The following is a 19224-nucleotide window of genomic DNA, read 5'->3' on the forward strand; positions in this document are numbered from 1 at the left end:
GCATTTATATGCCTGTGTCTGTGAGTGTGAACAAGCTCAGACTGCCAGCCAGGGAGCTAAGTCATCAAGCCTAGGAGTGTTTGGTTTGCAGAGATAAATCTGGGCCTTCTTGGCTTTGCTCACACTGTTCTGCATCTGGGATACCAGCTTTCGTCAGAGATGCTGACCCTGGGAGGGTTTCCTTGGATTTCCAGAGAAGTAAGTTCTCCCCCTTAACTACCAACTGCCAAGAGCCCACTGCCCAGCTGGGCTTCTGGTGGCATGCCCGTCCATCAGCAAGGTCTGTTGGTTTTGACCGAGTTCTTTGGGATCATAGAACTGCTAGCAGTGCTGGGGTCTGGGAGAGCCTGAATCATATTAAGTCGCGAACCTGGTTGGTTCTTTATTTCCTGGTGAATGGGGACACCAGTACATGTTGGAGTAGGTCAGGGGCAGAAGTCCCCTCCAGGTTCCGCCCTTGAGGGATTCGTGTATGTTAGCAAGCTTTCCTTTTGAAATGCAAGTGTCCAGGCCAAATCTTTCAGCTACTCACAACTAGGCTTGAGTCTCTAAAATCAGGCGTCTGTGGCACTCAGGGATGAGAAGACTAGTTTGGGAAGAAAGAAGGAGGGAGATACAGTTTTACAGCTGTGAGGAGGGTATTTCCTTAAAAAGGATGGAGCAGTTGGACAGCTTCCAAAGGCAGCCTGAAGGCATGGAAGGGAAAAAACGGTATGGTTCAGTCTCCCACGTGCAGGTCCATGTCCGTGGTTAAAGCTGGCCTATCTAGATGCGTCCAGGATTCACCCATTCAGTCTTTTGTGCCAAAAGGAAAGAAGGAAAATGAGAGAAAATGGAAGATCAAGCAAAAGGCTCTGGTTTGGATACCAGGTTAGACTTCTGCTTCCAAGGTCCACTTCTCATCTTGGTCTTTCTTACTTCATAAATGGCTTTTTGCCATGGAAGGAAGCAGAAAGGGTTGGGCTAGATATGATTCAGTTCATTCAATTAAACTTAAAATCATTTATTTATTGGTGCCTAAAAATGGTAAGACTAGGTAATCACGTCTGAGCCTCAGATGAAAATATGAGTTAAGGTAGTAAAAGGAAGTAAAGCAGGGTTTAATTAAATAGGCTTTAGGTAAAGGAAGGATACTCATTTTTCAATTTTTGTTAGTACTATAGTTAACATAATATACTTTTGTATTAAAGAAACAGTTTTCTACATTGCACAGGTATGATAGTGATCAACTTTATATCAAGCCACAAAATGTGGTAGATTCTTATTGCATGCAACTACACAGCAGGGCTACGTTGTGGTGAAGCAGTTACCAAACAAGGAAAAATGAGATATTATCAACTTACTGACGTGAAACCCAGATTTTACTTGCTTGGAAACCACTTAAAAATTTCATGTGTCTCAAAGTTTTTAATAAAGTAGATCACCGCTCTAGCTTATACCATGGGAGATATTTCTTCTCAGATGCATTAAAATGATGGATGGTATCCTTAAGTGTTTTACCCAGTGAGGATAATGACTTCTTTTTGTTGTTGTTTACCTGAAGCATAAAGTGCCTGTCGTGTACATCCTCCAGTCTTAAGTCTTTATTGTGGAGGTGAGCTTTCAATCTGGTCAAAAATTCATTCTGTCTGTTGATGTCTGTTGCCAAGATCAAGGAGCCCAGCTGCTGTTCAATATCCTGTCTGCATCCACAAGAATGAAAGAGAAAACACACACACAAAGCAAATCCCTTTGAGGAGGGTGATTGATTGATTCTGTCATCATCAGGTGGCTTGTACTCTCATTTCTGCCTCTGATTCTGTTTATTACACAGAATCCCAGTCCTGGCAGCCCGAGAGTGATTCTTTCACCCACCATCATTTCTGTCCTTGGATGGGATGTATGCCAAGGACTGGACAGAGAGATTGAAACCGTGGGTGAAGAGAGTTGTGGCAGTTTATACATTCCCATGGTTCCTATGGGTGGGAAGATCGAAAGCCAACGAGAAATGTATGCTTTAAGGAGGACACAGAAAGACTCACAGAATCACAGGCATTTGAATTGTGCTTTTTATAGAGTTCAAACCAACTCAAACTTTAAGATTTGCATGGGGAGAGAAATGGGCATGATAATAGTAACAGTAATGAAGACAATAATAGCGACTGATTCTATGGAATGGAAAGGCCCATCAAGGGAACAAAACTGATAGGTTGGAAAGAGATACTGGAACTTAAAAAAGAATCACAGTTGATTAAGGCACCATTAAAAAGCAGTGGTCAAGCAATATATTGGTCAACAAATGGTATATGGAAAATGGGATATTTTGGAAAAACAAATCAGAGCTTTTCCTCACATATGGAAAGTAATCAACGGGAGGAATATCCGTACCTATTTTTAAAATTCACCTTTAAAGGTGAAGTATACTTAAGTAGAGAGCATAGAGTACACATATACAACTTAATGAATAAATATCAAATAAACATCTTACAATCACCATCCAGGTCAAGATCGTTGCCTGCCAGTACCCCAGAGGTCCTCATTGTGTCTCATCCAACCCCACCTCCCCTCAACCCCTGAAGTAACCACTCTCTTGACCTTTGTTTTAATAATTTCCTTGCTACTTATAACAATTTTACCACCTGTGTATGCATGTTTAAATAATATGGTTTAACTTTAACTGCTTTTGCACTTTAAGTTGTGTGATAAGTATCAGTTTGTGACTTGCTTCTTTAGCCTAACATATTTTTGAAAGTCACCTAAGTTGATGTGTGAGCTGTCGTTCATCCATTTTCTTGATTATATTGTATCCCATTGTAGGACTATACTTCAATGTATTTATCTGTTCTACTTTTGATGGTCACTTGAGTAGTTTCTAGCTTTTGACTACTATGGAAAAAATGACACAATAAACACCCTTATGTACCTCCAGTTGCACATGTGCAAAGTTTCTCTAGGGACTATATCCAGGAATAAAATTATTGGATGACAGAGACGTTCATCTTCAATTTCTTAGATATTGCTGATTATTTCCAAAACAGTTGTATAAATTTACACTCCAAACAGTAATAGATGAGGTTCTCATTGCTTTATAGTCTTACACTTTACATTTCTTTTGCCCATTTGCCAATGTCACGCAACTCATTATAATTTTAATATGAATTTCCTTGATAACTAATGAGATTGGACATATTTTCATGTGTTTATTGGTCATTTCTATTTTTTTGGTGAAGTTTCTATTCTAGTCGTTACCTACTATTCTATAGGGTGGTTTCTGTTTTGCTTATTGCTTCTTAGAGTTTTTAATATATTTTCAATAATGGTCTTTTGTCACTTATGTGTTGCAAATATCTTCTCTCACTCTGTGGCTGGTCTTTCTGTTTTCTTTATGATGTCTTTTGATGAAAGGAAGTCTTAATTTTTAATATAGCTTAACCTATAAATATTTTTATTTAGGTTAATATTTTTCTCCTATTTAAGAAATCCTTCCTACCTCTGATGAAAATATTCCCCTACATTATATTCTAAAAGCTTTATAGTTTCATCATTAACATTTTTGTTTTTAAGCCACATACACATCTTTAATCTACTTCTGGACATTAGAAATAATCTCAGAAAATAGGCAATTCACAAAAGAAATTTAAAATGTTCCCCAAATATGAAAAGATATTAAATATTCTTAGTATAACAAAAAATATTAAAACAGCTATGTGACACTATTTCCCACACTTTTATTGGCAAGGATTAAAAGTAACTGCTAAATAATATGATGAATTAATTAATGATTGTGATACTTAATGCTGTTGACGATATGGGGAAATCTTCCTTCTTATTCTCTGTTAGAGTGTAAATTGGTGCAGTGTTCCTGAAGGGTAATTTAGGAATTAGTGTTAAAAGCAATAAATATAAATAATTTGACCAACAGTTCATCTACAAATTTACTATGAACATGTTAGTAAAGGTACAGTTAGTAAAGATATATGTTATAAGAATGTTTATCCTATTGTTTAAAATAATGAAACATTCTAGGGAGAAAAATATCACAAGAATTCATAAATAGGAGATTGGTTAAATGAACCATGTTACAAGCATACTATGCAATTATTTCATATGATGATGTATAAGCTATATTTATTGACATGGAAAAATACCATGTTTTATTGTTATGTTAAAAAACAGGATACAAAGTATGTAAGACATGATCTCTATGGTCATAGAGAAGAATTTGGAAAGACATCTAGGGGAATTATGAATGATTTTCACTTAAAAAATAATTTTCAATATTGTATGAATTCTTTAAAAATATGAATATTTATTAAATTTATAACCAGGAAACATAACTATTTTAGTTAGGTGAAATGTTTCATGAACCAGGTTAAAAGGCAAACTAAAAGCTTCAAATAATATTTACAACATATAACAAATGGTTACTTCAGTTAAAATACAAAAACTTCTTACAAATGAATAATAATACTCATAAGAAAATAAAAGATCAAACACAAAATTTTGTTCTCTAAAGAAATAACAGTGGCCAGTAAATACATGAAAAATTTTTAGTCTCATTTGTTATCAATGAATCTCTCTCTCTCTCTCTCCTTCTCTTTCTTTCTTTCTCTCTCTCTCTGTCTGTCAAATCTGCAAATATTTTAAAAAGGTAATGGAGATAAAACTCAATTTTGGTGATGGTACATTGGTAGATTTTCTCATAATCTACCAATGGGAATACAGGTAGATACAGCTTTTTGGAAAAGCAATTTGATAGTATACAACAAGAACCTTAAAAATTCACACCTTTCTTTCTGATCCATAACTCCTAACCACAAACAGTTTCTGAGAAAATAGAATATCGTAGTTTGGGATAAAAATATATGTTTAAGGATGCTTGTTAAGCATTATTTATAATGACATACATTTGGAAATCATCTAAATTCCCAACAATAGGCAATAGTCAATACAATTTGATGCAATGAAATGCAATACTTTATTTTAGTAGCAGGTTTAATGATATGGAAAAAGACCTTTACAGTAAGTGAAAAATAGCAGGACATACACTGTATGAGATAACTTCCCCATTTCTTTAAAATATAGTTGTACTGAAAAAAAGACTAAAAGGAAACAAACCAGCCAGGTTAACATTTACTATTCCTGAACTGCTGGATTACCAGTAATCTCATTTTTCTTCTTCATATTAGGTTGAATCATATGAAACTGCCATTATTCTACTGTTCTGGGCTCTCAAAAACAGCAACTTCATATGGTGCAAACTAATACTTTTCTGATTTTTTCCTTAGTGTGTACGGTTAACCTGTCTTTCAGAATCAGAAAAATGATTTGAAGGCATTTACATGAGGATAGGATACTCACTATGAGTAGGATGACTGTAAATTTCATTATAAAGTCCTTTCACGTATATTATTGCATAACAGTTTTTCTTCTAGCAAAAGCAATTTATAACACTATGTTCCACAAAAACATATAAAAATATAGTATTTTTTTTGGAATCCATAGGGATGAGTAGAAGTATCTTAGGAAATGAATATTAATTGAGCAACGAGCAGGATTAAGGAGGGCGTTACAGGGACAAGTCTGGTCCCAGGTTCTTCCTCCCGTTTTCCTGTCGTTTTATTCCTTCCTGTCTCCTTCTCCTTCCCTTCTTCTTCTCTCTTTCTTTGGCTTCCTATTCACCTCTTCCTTTCTCCTCCTTCTTACTTGATTTTTTGCTCTAGTTTTTAGTTCTTTTTGCACTTAATTCTTTCTATCTTTGCAATGTATTGTTTTAGTAAAAGGCACGAGTTTTTATTCCATGTGTGAGGATTGGTTTTATTTGGTTTCGGGGGTAAAATGTTATCAGAATTGAAGTTCCTTCCACAAATTCCACTTTCCTCTGGGTGCTAGGAAACAGCATGAGATGGAATCAGCGTGCCAGGGGTAAACCCGCGAGCGCAGAGCATCCTGCCTGCTTTACCGAGAGACACCACGTGGTCCTTGACCTTAAGTTGTGTGCCCTTCAGAAAGACGGTACAGGGATCTATTTACTTTTTCCCTCCTAGCTACCCTGGGTTCTGTGCATTTGAATTAAACAGATAGGAATTAGCGGTGACCTTGGAAGACAGTGCAGCAGCTAAATTAAGGCCAATGTGGTACAGCAGCTAAACTGAGGCCAGGTGGAAATGAGGCCATGGTCTTGGATTTAGTAGGACTCGACCTAAATACCCGGGCTGAAGAACAGTGGACCAGGAAACTAGTATTTCCTTTTCTGTTTAAAATGCAAGAGACATAGGTAAATTCCTGGTGAAAAAAATTGCTGGGGCCAATTCAGTTACTTAACAAAAGACATTTTAGAAAAGAATTCCTGACTTCTCCTTTTGCTAAGACTGGCAATAACAAAACATGCTTTATTGAACTAGGCTTCAATCTAGCTTGGGAACTCCTGTGTTCCTTCTTGATAAATATTTATTATTTGGATCTACACAGGAGGACAATTTTGCTAACATAAAAGACAGGAATTTGGCAAAGCACAGCGTTGATGCCGAAGAGTGTGAAAGCTGAGAGCTGTTTATTATCTCTTTTCCTGACGTTAGGTCCTACGCTCTCCAGGCCCTTTCAGAGTTCACAGAGGGATTCTGGTTTCTGGGTTGCTGTAACTGACACCGCATCTCCTCTGATAGGCAACCAAGGCAGCACGGGCCGGAAGCACAGTGGGCTGGCTCCCTGCCATTAACTCTGGCGGTCTCAAGCCCAAGAGAAAGCGTATTATCTCTATAAAGTGTGGACATTGGTATGTTTCACCTCTACGCCACTTACGTCATTTCCTTTGGCAAGTGAGCCAGAAGTCTTGATTCTCGAAGCATGCCGATCGTAGATCGCCAGTGGTGATTCTCCAGCACAGACATATTCTAGAAAGAAAGAAAATTAAAACTATAAGTGGGGGAGAAGCCAGATACCGATCTCTCTCGCTGAACACAGCTCTGTGGAGGCCAGTATTTTCCCTCTGGCCAGCTGGTACCTGATGACATAGAGGCAGAGCAGAAATACAAAATAAAACAACCGCAGGCCTATTCTCAAGGCTATAATAATAGTGTGTGTGTGGGTCAAGGCCCCGCTGACCTTCCACCAGAGGGCTGAATGCGGGTCTATTTCTAGCAGCTGCAGTCCTGTCTCTGTCTGGTTTTGAAAGTGCATTCAGGTAACAGTGTAGAAGAAAGAAAGTGAGGCAGTAAAAGTAGGTAGTAATGGATACCACAGGGCTATGTGCATAATATAATCCAAAATCATACTACTTAACAGAACAGAGGCAGGCCTCACAACCTCTGATGTGATTATGTGTCCCAGTCAATGCAGTCTTGTTTTGGTGGCTTTGTGGTGATTTATTATTGTGGACACTAAAGTCTGAGAACCACTGTCAATAATCTTCGTGATCAGTATATCAGCACTTAGCCCATTAGGTCTGGGTTTGAATCTACAGTTGCTTCCTTGTTCAACTATCTTGATATTTCTTCCTTTGTGGAAACCTCTACTACATCCAGTCTCTCCTTTGACCTTAAGTATGCTGCCTGTCTGAACATTAGCTAACCATTTAAATAATGAGTATTTCTTACAAGCTATTGCGTTTTGTTCTATATTAGCAAACATTATGGCCTTACCACTGACTTCATTTACGGAGAATAGAACTCTTCTAGTCACCAAGAAATCTTTTCCCTTTATTTTCTTATTTATTCATTCTCCATTTTGTTTCAAGAGGTGTTATAAACTTACAAAAAATACAGGAAGATAGCATTTATTAAAAGTGAGGCTAAATTGTCAAGGCATGGAAGCAACCTAAGTTTCCATCAACAGATGAATGGACAAAGAAGATGTGGTGTATATACATACATATATATATGTGGTGTATACACACACACACACACACACACACACACACACACACACACACTGGAATACTACTCAGCCACAGAAAATAATGAAATTGTGCCATTTGCAGCAACATGGATGGACTTGGAGGGCATTATACGAAGTGAAATAAGTCAGACAGAGAAAGACAAGGACAGAGATATCACTTATATGTGGAATCTAAAAAAAAAAAAATACAACAAACTGGTGAATAAAACGAAAAAGAAGCAGACTCACAGATGTAGAGAGTAAACTAGTGGTTACCAATGGGGAGAGGGAAGGGGGGAGGGGAAATGTAAGGGAAAGGGATTAAGAGGTACAAACTATTATGTCTAAAATAAGCTACAAGATATATTGTACAGCATAGGGAATATAGCCAATATTTTGTAATTGGCTATACTGGAGTATAACCTTTAAAAACTGTGAATCACTATAGTGTACACCTGTAACATACAATATTGTATATCAACTATACTGCAGTTGAAAAAAGTAGGGGGCAATTGTGTGATTCTGCTTATATGAGGTACCTAGAGTAGTCAGATTCAGATTCATGGAGACAGAAACAATGGCAGTTGCCAGGGGAGCTGAGGGAATAGGGAGTTATTGGGTTGGCCAAAAAGTTCGTTCGGGTTTTTCCGCACCATCTTATGGACAAACCCGAATGAATATTTTGGCCAACACAACATTGTTTTGTGGGTACAGAGTTTCAGCTTTGCAAGATGAATTCTAGAGCTTGATTGTGGTGATGATTGCACAACAGTGCAAATGTACTTAGTACCACTGAATTGTACACTGAAAAAGGGTTAAGATGGTAAATTTTATATTATGTGTATTTTGCCACAATTAAAAAAAAGTGAGGGGAAAGAAGCAAGGAAAATAATATGGAGACTGATGGAGCCAGGACGGAGACTGAAAACTACTCCATCATTATGCAACCCCACTCTTCTTGCCACTATATCTGTGCCATCCGTGTAATGCTCAACTTTTTCAGCAAATGGGAAAAGAGAATCTCCCAGGAGTGACACAATCTAGGGTCTATTAGGAAAAAACAAGTTCAAGAAAACTGCAACTATTCTTGGTTCTAAAACCAGGTCATGATTTCTCCCCAGGACTTTGTAGAATGAGTTTCACGAGGTGGAGTCTTATTCCGACTCTCTGTACAGGCTGCTCTATTGCCATTCATTTCTCTTTGCCAAGGAGTCATTATTCCTTATGCACCGCTTGACCAGGTTTGAACCTGTGATGAGATTTTGTTACTTTTATCAACCAGTCTATTATCTCCTTTTGGGCATGAGCTACACACAGCAAAAGACAATGTTTATGAGAAATAACATACTAGACTAATTTGTTTTGATTGTAAAGATTTATGAGAGCAGAGAGTGATAGGTTAGTGTGATGTAACAGATGTTCTATCCCTGCTGTGACATTTAATTCAGTCACTCATGAGCATTCACTTGCAAGACTAATTCAAGTAGATGTGACATGAGTGCCCTCACGTGAGTTTTTCAAGGGCCCGGAAAACTGTAACAAGACCTAATGATAAATGACGCCATATCCCTGTTGAGTGGAACAAAAGCGTCTGGAGAATTGCCTTAAGCATTGTCATTTATGCCAGCCTGACTTAACATCTTCATTAATAATCTTCCTGAAGACAGAATAAACGGATACTTGGGAAATTTGCTGGTGAAACCATATTTGGAGATGAGCACCAGGAAAATGGGAGGAAATGGCGGGGGCCTGGAAGCTGGCACAGAATAAAAGAAAATAGCATACATATTACAAACACAACCTTTCACAGAGCTGTCATTATAAATAAAAGTATGTTTTGGCCACAGTTGTGTTGGAGGTAGGGGTACTCCACTGGATGCAGAAGAAGAGCAGTTTAGGGAGGGGGGATTAACATTTCTGAAGCACCCACTGTGTGCCAGGCCCTTTACATGATCTCATTGAATTCTCACATAACTGTCTACTGTTTTAATCATTAACTCACAGCAAATGAAACCCCAGGTTTCTCTGAGAGGCCACATAGCTAGTCAGTAACTGAGAAAGGCCTTCAACACAGGTCTGCCAGGCATCAAGACCTAAGCTTTGCACACCTCCACTTGCTGTCTCCTAAGAATTACCTCTGTTCACCCACATCCAAGCATTCAGAAGCCTGACGTTTATAAACTGATGAATGCCTACAGTTATACTTAATTTTCCCCCAAATCATCTATAGTTGCTGCTTTAAAAGTCAATGGTTGATTGTTTTAATTAGATGTTAGTTTCTAAATCCACACTGGAATCTTTGCACATACCTCCAAATTTGGTGTCACTTCAAAAAATCTTGTAGTTTGAGTGTGTTATGAGTTGAGGAGATTTAGATTGTCTTGGGGGAGGATTCATCCTTCAGCCACTCTCGGCCCTCACATCTGAGTCTCTGAGTTCTGTTGGTTCTTCCATCATGACGTCTCTTATACCCATCCCTTCCTTTCACTGAAGTGACCCTATTTTAGTGCTTTATTATCCTTAATTATCCTTCCTTCTATTCATCCTCCCTACAACTTCCAGAATGTGACTTGTTTATTTGACAAAATTTTTTACCATCTCCCTAATCATTGGTTGAAATATAAACTAATATTTTTTGAACACCTCCTAATAGGCCAGGTGCCATGGCAGGCACTGGAGGTCTAAAGGTGAATAAGACAAAACTGCGGCCCTCAAGGAGCTCACCTAACTTCAGTAGGATCGTGCCATCTGCCTTCTCCCATGCCCTGCTCCAAACTCTACCTTGGTGTCCTATCAGATATATTAGGCTTAACTCCTTAGCTCGGCATTCAGTGCTCCCTAAAAATTGTCCCAACTATATCATTCCGTTCCTATATGTTTGAGATAATTGAATACCTTTACCTTTCCTTTCCTACAAAGGTCTTATAGTCCAAATAAATGACACCATATTAATAAAACTATAACTTATTATTGACATTATTAATACATGAAAATGGCCTTTCCTTTTGCCACTTTCATGCCTTTCAAGGTAGTTTATGTTCCTCAAACTCCTCTATGTTTCCTTATCAAACTAAAACCTGTCTTCCAAAGTCCAATTCAAACACTCCATCCACAAAGCCACCTGGAACGAGTCCAGTTAGAGGCGCACTTGCTCTCCTCTGAGTCCTACAGCTCTTTTTCTCGGCATTCCTCAAGTCCTGAGGCCAGTTGCTGTCAGTCCCGTTGATGTGTGTGACAGTTGTGTATGTACTTCCTGTTCTTCTTACTAGATTATAAACTGTATGTGAGCAGGAACCCTGCCTCGTTCCTTTTGTATCCACTCAACCGTGTGCCTTGCACAGAGAAAGTGCTTTCTATTAATTTGTTAAGTATATAACTGAACAAATTACTTGATTTCATTCGGCAAACATACTGAACACTTACTATGTTCCAGGCACTGTAATATGTGCTTGGAATATATCAGTGAACAAAAGAGACAGAGAACTAGAGGTAGCAGGGATAGAGAGAGATAGATAATAAACAATAAGCACAAGAAATACTTTGGAAAAAAAAGTATAGCATCCAGAAGATAGCAAATGCATGGAAAGAAGGAAAAGTAGAGCAGAATAATGGGAATTTGAGAGTCTTTGGAGGGGTGGGATGGGGAAGGTAAAGTAGTCAGGGTAAGAGGTGAGATTAGAGCAAAGAATTGAAGGTACGAGGGAGCTCACCATGCTGATGAGGGAAGACTGTTCCAGAGAAAACAGCTGAAGTAAAGGCCCCCAAGGGGGAGCAAACAGCTGTGAGGTCCATGTGCAGCGAGGGAAGAGAACGTACAGGTACAAGGAGTTAGAGATGTAATTCGATACCAGATCATGTGTGGTCTTCCGGCCATTGTAAGGATTCTGATTTTTACTCTGAGAGAAATAAGGATCCACTGCAGAAGTTTGGGAGGAATGAAATTATATGACTTAACCGTAAATAAGATCACTTTGGTTGCTATGTTGAAAATAGACTTTGGTAGGCGATAAGGGTAGAAATAGGTGTAGAAGGTTGGGGGAGAGGGCAGTTATCCAGGCAAAAGCTGATAAAGGCTTGGACGAGGAAAGTGGAGATGGCGTGAAAGGCATGAAAGTGAGATGGTTGATTTCTGGATCTGCTAGGATGGCTCAGTGTTTAGAGGAGTCTCATCGTTGTCCAGAATAAAGATAACATTTCCCAACCTCCTTTACAGCTAAGTGGAATCATCAGGCTAAATTCTGACCTATTAAATGTAAGCAGAAATGTTGTGTGGGATTTTAAGGAAAGTTGTTTAAAGGGAACTGTTTCATCTGGGACAGGCTTCTTTTGCTTTATCCCTTCCTTCCTTCTCACTGTCTGGAATGCAGCAGGAATGGCTAGAGCTCCAGCAGCTAGCTGGGCAATGAGGACAAGTGTCATACCCCAGTGATAGCAGACTGAAGAACTGAAAGGATCTTGGGTCACTCATTCTTAATTTTGTGAAGCCACCACGCCTGCCCTGGACTGCCAATATCCAAACTTCTTTTATAAAGGATAGAAACAAACTTCTACCCTTGTTTAAGTCACTAACACACCACATTATTTAAAGTTGCTTTATTATCTTCCATATCATCCCAAAAGAGTTGATAAAAAGACCTTTTCAATGTCTTAATCTAGAATAATGCTTGGTTTTTGCATAAGAATCATAATAAAGAATTTTATAACTCTAAAAAAGAGTGAGGTGAAATCATCTTAGTAAAGTCTGAAACGCACGCGTGGGCTCACGCGCATCTGCGCGAGGGCACGCACACACAAACACACACTTCTTATTTCTGAGATCAGACACTGCCATCTGCTAGGAAAGACTTTCCTGGTTCTCCAAACAGAACTGACAGCTCCCTCTTCTAGCTCCCCATTCCCAACCCAAGCTTCTATCCTACTGTCCAAAACACCTTATAACAACTTTGTTCACTGGCCTTGCTCCTACATATAAGTAATTTTCACACGTTTTTGTTCATTTACTCTTAAAATAGTCTTGAAAAATTATGGTCTCCCTATACTTTAAAAAATTGATATCTAAAATCACAAATTTCTATGGTAACAAAAGATGTAATGTCTTGCATTTTTGTGAATATTGGTGTTTTAATATAAAATCATTATATAACTCTTGTATGCATTAAATGTATCTAAGGGAATCAAAATACCAATGGCATTTAATACCTATTAATCACATGTTTAAGAAAACACATGAATAATTTATTCTTTAAGTCAAAAATTTTAAATTGAATTTTTTCCCTCTAGAACTTATATTTCCATTCTATTTCCCCATAGAATTTTATTTTAATGTAATATATTTTCATGTGTGAAATTCTTTCATCATCACCCTATCATATCTCTCTGAAACAAAAATAAGTATTGATATATAAATTGAATCTTTAATTTAACAAATTTACTTAACATCAGGCTCTAAGTAGTAAATATTTTTCCAGCTTGGGTTTACAATGCAATTGCTATTGGTAACTAATTGATGAAAATACATGTATACTGCAAATTTGGAAAACATTATGCTTAAGAATAAAAATGTTTTGGGACTTCCCTGGCGGCGCAGTGGTTAAGAATCTGCCTGCCAATGCAGGAGACACGGGTTCAAGCCCTGGTCTGGGAAGATCCCACATGCCGCAGAGCAACTAAGCCTGTGTGCCACAACTACTGAGCCTGAGCTCTAGAGCCCGCGAGCCACAACTACTGAAGCCCGCGTGCCTAGAACCCGTGCTCCACAACAAGAGAAGCCACCGTAATGCACACCGCAACGAATAGTAGCCAGAAATAAATAAATAAATAAATAAAAAGAATAAAAATGTTCTGACAATGCATTTATTCATGAGATGGCTGGGAGCCTTATATTACCTCAGTTACAGGAGATTTCCTTGAATATTTTTAGTTGTTCCTTTGGTATTTTTTCACACTGGGGCAATAGACAATATTAGTGAAATTGGAGCAAGATGCAATATGCAGAATGTATAAGAGACATGTCTTTCTTTTGTACAATGGGAACAGGGTAAATGTGAAAGAGGAGTGGAAAGTAGAACTGGCTTGACTGTCCTGCAAGCACATTCCAGGTAGGTCAGTTTAAGGAGCTGAAAATGAATTCTGTTAGCACTATTCATGCCTGCGTACTCCTGGGAAAGTCTTCGTGTATCCCCGTGGGCACACATGCCTGGTTTAAAGCTGCTGCCATACATGACTGCCATTGAGAACGAGGAGCATATCGTATTCATCTTTGTGCACCAGTATGTGGCACAGTGCCATTTAAATAACTAAATATTTGTTGAATGGATACTAAGTAAGTAACCTCCAAAACCCCAAAGTTCCCTAACTGCAAAAGTTTAAGTAACTGTATAAGTAACAGAGTCCTGTTAATTTTTTCGTCAATAGCTGATAAAAGCCAGACTTGGAATCTTCTGCTGTGAAATCCTTAGACTCAGGTAAAAGTCGAAGAGATTTTTAAATTATTATAGCAATGGGCTCTCTCACTATTCGCTCACAGATGACCAGGATCAGGTAAACGACTCCAGAAATAACATATATCAGATAGCATTTGTCAATTGCAAGATAAACAAAAAAGAAGATCATTATAAAGAATTTTCCACGATGCTTCTCAGTCTTCATGGTGTACTCTTGATGTAGGGAAGTAATAATGCAATAATCAGCACAAGTACCTACTAAGTGGACAGTACGGGGATATGCTTTCTGGTCTGTTTGCTGCTGTCTCTCAGTTTTCCCCTCTGGGTCCCCGTGTGTGCTCACTGTGGCCAATATTTCTCATTTTTCAGTGTTACTCAGGTTCTGTCTTTCTTGCTGCATGGGTCCAAACTGTGCTCCATCCATCTCTCCATCCATCTATCCATCCACTTGCGCATCCAGCAAACGTCCCACAACCCAACGAATATTCACTAAACATGAGGACTGTGCCAGATGCTGAGGATACGGCAGCGGACGAGGTAGGTGCCTAGAAGCTTGCAGGCTATGGGGGATGTGGACGTCTAATCAGGAAATGGCAGTTTAGAGAGATAAACACCGTGATAGGGGAAGTAAGAGAGGGCTGTGAAATCATATAGCAGGGGCATGGAAGATGGATTTTTAAAGAAAAAGAAGGCTTTCAGGAGGAAGATCTGTCCAAATTGGGATCAAAAGGATGAGTAAGTTAGAGAGGAGTCCGAGAACGCAGGCAATACAGAAACTATAGCACTGCCATGTTTACATTTCATTAAAACAGGCAGAAGGAAGAAGAGCATGTGTGTGAAGACCTGGAGCAAGAGGGACACTTTATATCTTCCCTCCCTGTTTTATTTATTTTTTAATCATTAGAAATGATCACTCTCAAACATACTATATATTTTACTTATTTTCTGATCCCCCTAGTAGAAAGCAGGGATTTCTATTTGTTTTGTTTATCTTCTGTACTGCCAGCACTTGGCACATATGTCGGCTCTGGGATTCTGAAAGTGGTTCAGACTGGATGATGCATAGAGCCTGGGAGAGTAACGGTGGGAAGTGGAACTGGAAAGTGTAGTGAGGGTCAGATCATAAGGAGGCTTGTGAACTGGGTTAAGATATTTGGACTTAACCCTGAGGGCAATGGGATTTTAAGCAGGCATCTAAGTGTCACAGTTGAGTTTCAGGAAACTCATTCTGGCTGCACAGTGGCGGAAGGGTTGGAGACAGGCAAGGCTGAGTGTAGATGACAGGATGGAAGATGTTGGTGCCCTGCTCTAGGGGAGGATCTGGCATGAGCAGGCTGGGAGGCACTGGTATTTCATAGGGAATGGCCAAATTATCTTTGTCTTTCTTAAGAGGGAGGTGGCTCTGCTCCTACAGACTCACTGGCTTTCACAGCAGCTCAGAGACCAATATCAGCCAAAGGCAGATTGAAAAAAAGAAGATGCTCATCAGAATCGCTCATGGAGATCTGAACATAGGATGAGATGATATTGCTTTAATATCCATTTAAATCCCAGTACTGTTTTGGAATCCCACAGCAGGTACAACATCTCTCTACTTTCAGAAGCAGCAGCTCAGCAATTTCACATCATTCCAGTGAGAATGTGTTCTAGTGTCACAAACTCTTCATACCTGTAGTTTTATTAATAAGAATAATCTTCACTGTAAAGTTGCGAGAGTAAGCACCCACCTTTGCGGCCACAAAACCTACCAGAATTTATTTTGAACAAAATAAAACTCTTCGAACCCCTACTGCAAAACCTTTATTTCCCCTTTTATCTGAATAATCAAGTATTATCCACCCTAAGAACAAAACAATCTCTTTGTTCTAGAATAACAACACATCTGGCATTTAATAAACCACCAACACAGGTTTTCAAATTAAACCGAGAGTCTCTTTGTCAAAGAGAATCTGGCAGAGCAGATTTGCTATCATACAAAGCAGCTTTAAACTGTTGTTGTTTTTTTCTCCTATTTATTGGACACTTTCTTTGATTAAAATACTTACAATGATGTTGATACACTGAGTCTGGTGTACAACAAGACTCAGAGTTAATTATACCTTTTAAACCAGCGGAGGCAGGAAGAAAAACAACAACAGGAACATAGTCTGTGTTTTCATTTTTAATTGCTCACGAAACCGGGAAGCAAGACTCCAGAAGATAATGAAGTCACTGAGTTCTTCCCTAACAAGCCCAGTGGTCTCCTTGGCAACGCTGCAAGGGCCCCAGCCCAGGAGGTCTCAGAGGAACAGAAGCTCCTTGAGTCCTAAACAAGACCTTGGCCCTTGAAGAAACTATAGCACTGCCATGTTTACTGCCTGTTGGAAGATGTCTTTCTCTTGTTTGATCTGCATCTGCCGAAGACACGGCTCTCACGAGGAGCCCGAACACTGACTGCTGTCCACGGGGCAGGCCTGTGTTCAGATCAGGGCCGTGGATGTACCACGTGCCAGCCACCTCACTAGGAACAGCGGAAACTTCATGAAACACAAAATCAAATTTGAACCTCCTTTGGACAATTTTCACTCCACTTGCCAAAAACACCTTTCATGCCGCAGAAATCATGAGGTTACATATAATCTTTGCAATTGCTTGTTTGAGTAGAGGTCACAGGACCATGTGGAAGAAACATATCTCCTGGCTCTAACTTCATATTTATGGTGCAGAGTCACTAAGAATAAAAAGTGGTTAAAAATGCTGGCCTCTTCTAAGTGCTTGTGATACGTGACCAAGAAAAATGATTATAAACTTCTGCAAGACAAATAGAGAATGTAATAAATACATTGTTTCATGGAACAACTAATTATTAATTATTTTATTCATTAGGTTGTTCTGTCACTAGTTAATATGTAGTTGGACTCTATCAAAAGGAATTAACTTTTTTATATGGTTTATTACAAGATATTGAATATAGCTCCCTGTGCTATACAGTAGGTCCTTGTTGTTTATCCGTTTTATATATAGTAGTTTGTATCTGCTAATCCCAAACTCCTAATTTATCCGTTCCCCCCGGTTCCCTTTTGATAACCATAAGTTTGTTTTCTATGTCTGTGAGTCTGTTTCTGTTTTGTAAATAAGTTCATTTGTATCATATTCTAGATTTTAAATTGAACTGAGAGCAATTCCTTTTGCAATGGTAATAAGCAATATCATGTCTGATTTAACACTTACTTTGCAAAACTGCTGAACCCCCATGTTGGAGGATTGGAGGGTGGAGGGACAGAAAATAAATTCTCAGCTGTATCTCTCACATGCTGTTAGGTACCCTCTTAGCCCACCACGGACACCTGGACTGCTTCCAGTCCGATGAGAGTGGTGCCAGGTGGAAATGCCTTTATGGTCTTCATGGTGAACTTGGGTTGGCAGTTCAGCTAGTGAGTCTGGCCCAGACAGAGGACAATGGGAGAGAGCCCTTTAACTTGGCCTTCACTCCAGCTGCCCTGGCTCGCTCTTTATCTCAGGGCAGAAGCACAGGCCGGGTCTTATGCAATGATCTTCTTATTTATTAGAACTAAAAGAGCACAGCCAACAAAAGGAGGGAGAGGAAGCCCTCTTCCATTTTATCTCATTTATAGTAAGTCTGGATTGTACAAAGTCACGCACAGGGTGTCCTCAAAGCCCCATAGTTCCTGGCACATCTTGGCTATTCTCGCTGACCAAGTGCGTGTGCGGTTTTTGTATATATATACATATGTATATATATGTACACACACACACATATATTACACAACATATGTATATGTATTGTGTAATATATATGTATATCTATGGTGTGTATATATATTTTTTCACTCATTATCACAGTTCTTAATATTTTCTGGATCTATAACTCATTTTAAAATATAAGTCATGGATCCTCTCCCTAGAAAAATGTGTGTAGGTACGTCGTCTGAAAATCTGCATATAGTTTCCTGAAAGCTTATTTATGTCTCAACCAACAGGCCCTTGGTAGGCTAAAAGGCTGTATTTCCAAAGATTTTAAAGTATCATGTGTTGTTAATGATCTTGCTGAGTTGATATTTTATGTAACACGATTTTTTTTTCTTGAAATTGAAAACCTAAAGAGTTGTTATGCCAGTTCTTCACTGACAGACAACTGAATGCGAAATCAAGATTTTCTGACCCAGATCACATTCTGTACAGCTCATCTACAGTGTCTACAAAAGAGAGAATATACACTTCATCATAACATGCCCAAGTCATTGAACAGAGAGCAGGGGCCATTCATGACAGGACTATACTCAGCTCAAGGCCACAGAAACAGTCCATTTGCAGTTACTCTGGAGTTGTGGGTTTTCATCCCCAAAGTACACCAGTTTATGCTGCCTTTGGTGTCACACTCTCTGCCCTGCTACTCAAAACGTTACTCACACTTCAAGGCCCAGTTTATATTACTCTCCCTCCATGAGGTTTATTTTTGTTTTTTGTTTTAATTTTTAATTTTTTTATTTCCAGAAACCATCTGCAGAATCAATTTCTCTTTTGCCTCTGTCTTCCCATCACATTTTGTTTGTAGCTAACTACCGTAGAGCACTTAGCAAAGGCTCTCCCACCTTAAGCTATTGATACATGTCTATAACCCTCCTGTCTCCCTCCCTGCGATAGGAGAACCTGGAGGAGAGCTCTTACTTTCCTGCACATCACAGGTGATCAATATGAATTTTAGAGGCAGTATGTGCAGTGCTTAGGCACATTTGGCTCTGGAGATAAAAGTCTTGAGTTCTAATTCCACCTCTGCCATTAATTAGCTGTTTATTTTCAGGAAAACCCACTTGGATTTCCTAATAACAATTTTCCTCTTTCTGGAAAATAGGTATGATGATAGTACCCACCTAACTGGGCTATTGTGAAGATTAAATAATATAATAGATAAAATCACTTAGCCTAG

The 19224-nt window shown here is 38.8% G+C and overlaps 2 protein-coding genes across 6 annotated transcripts in view; one reads left to right on the forward strand and one right to left on the reverse strand.

Annotated features, from left to right (window-relative positions):
• Nucleotides 1-19224, forward strand: part of MTFR2 (mitochondrial fission regulator 2) — a 90784-nt gene that overhangs the window by 64108 nt on the left and 7452 nt on the right. Inside the window, exons 8-9 of one of the 3 annotated variants that reach the window (XM_057527792.1) lie at nt 14667-14834; nt 15688-17051. The exons of 1 other annotated variant lie outside the window; for it this stretch is intronic. In XM_057527792.1, the coding sequence (XP_057383775.1) occupies nt 14667-14834; nt 15688-15765 (246 nt within the window). In that variant the 3' untranslated portion in view covers nt 15766-17051. Of the gene's footprint in view, nt 1-14666; nt 14835-15687; nt 17052-19224 lie in introns of those variants that run through there. One more of the 3 variants, XM_057527791.1, reaches the window with a different exon arrangement.
• The window catches only part of PDE7B (phosphodiesterase 7B), a 345318-nt gene that overhangs the window by 10927 nt on the left and 315167 nt on the right, over nt 1-19224 (reverse strand). For all 3 annotated transcript variants that reach the window (XM_057527800.1, XM_007190913.2, XM_057527801.1), the window contains 2 exons: nt 6781-6872; nt 1538-1682 (listed from right to left, as the gene is read on the reverse strand). In XM_057527800.1, coding sequence (XP_057383783.1) covers nt 1538-1682; nt 6781-6872 — 237 coding nt within the window. The remainder of the gene's footprint in view (nt 1-1537; nt 1683-6780; nt 6873-19224) is intronic.

This window comes from Balaenoptera acutorostrata, chromosome 14, assembly GCF_949987535.1.
Source record: "Balaenoptera acutorostrata chromosome 14, mBalAcu1.1, whole genome shotgun sequence".
NCBI lineage: Eukaryota > Metazoa > Chordata > Mammalia > Artiodactyla > Balaenopteridae > Balaenoptera > Balaenoptera acutorostrata.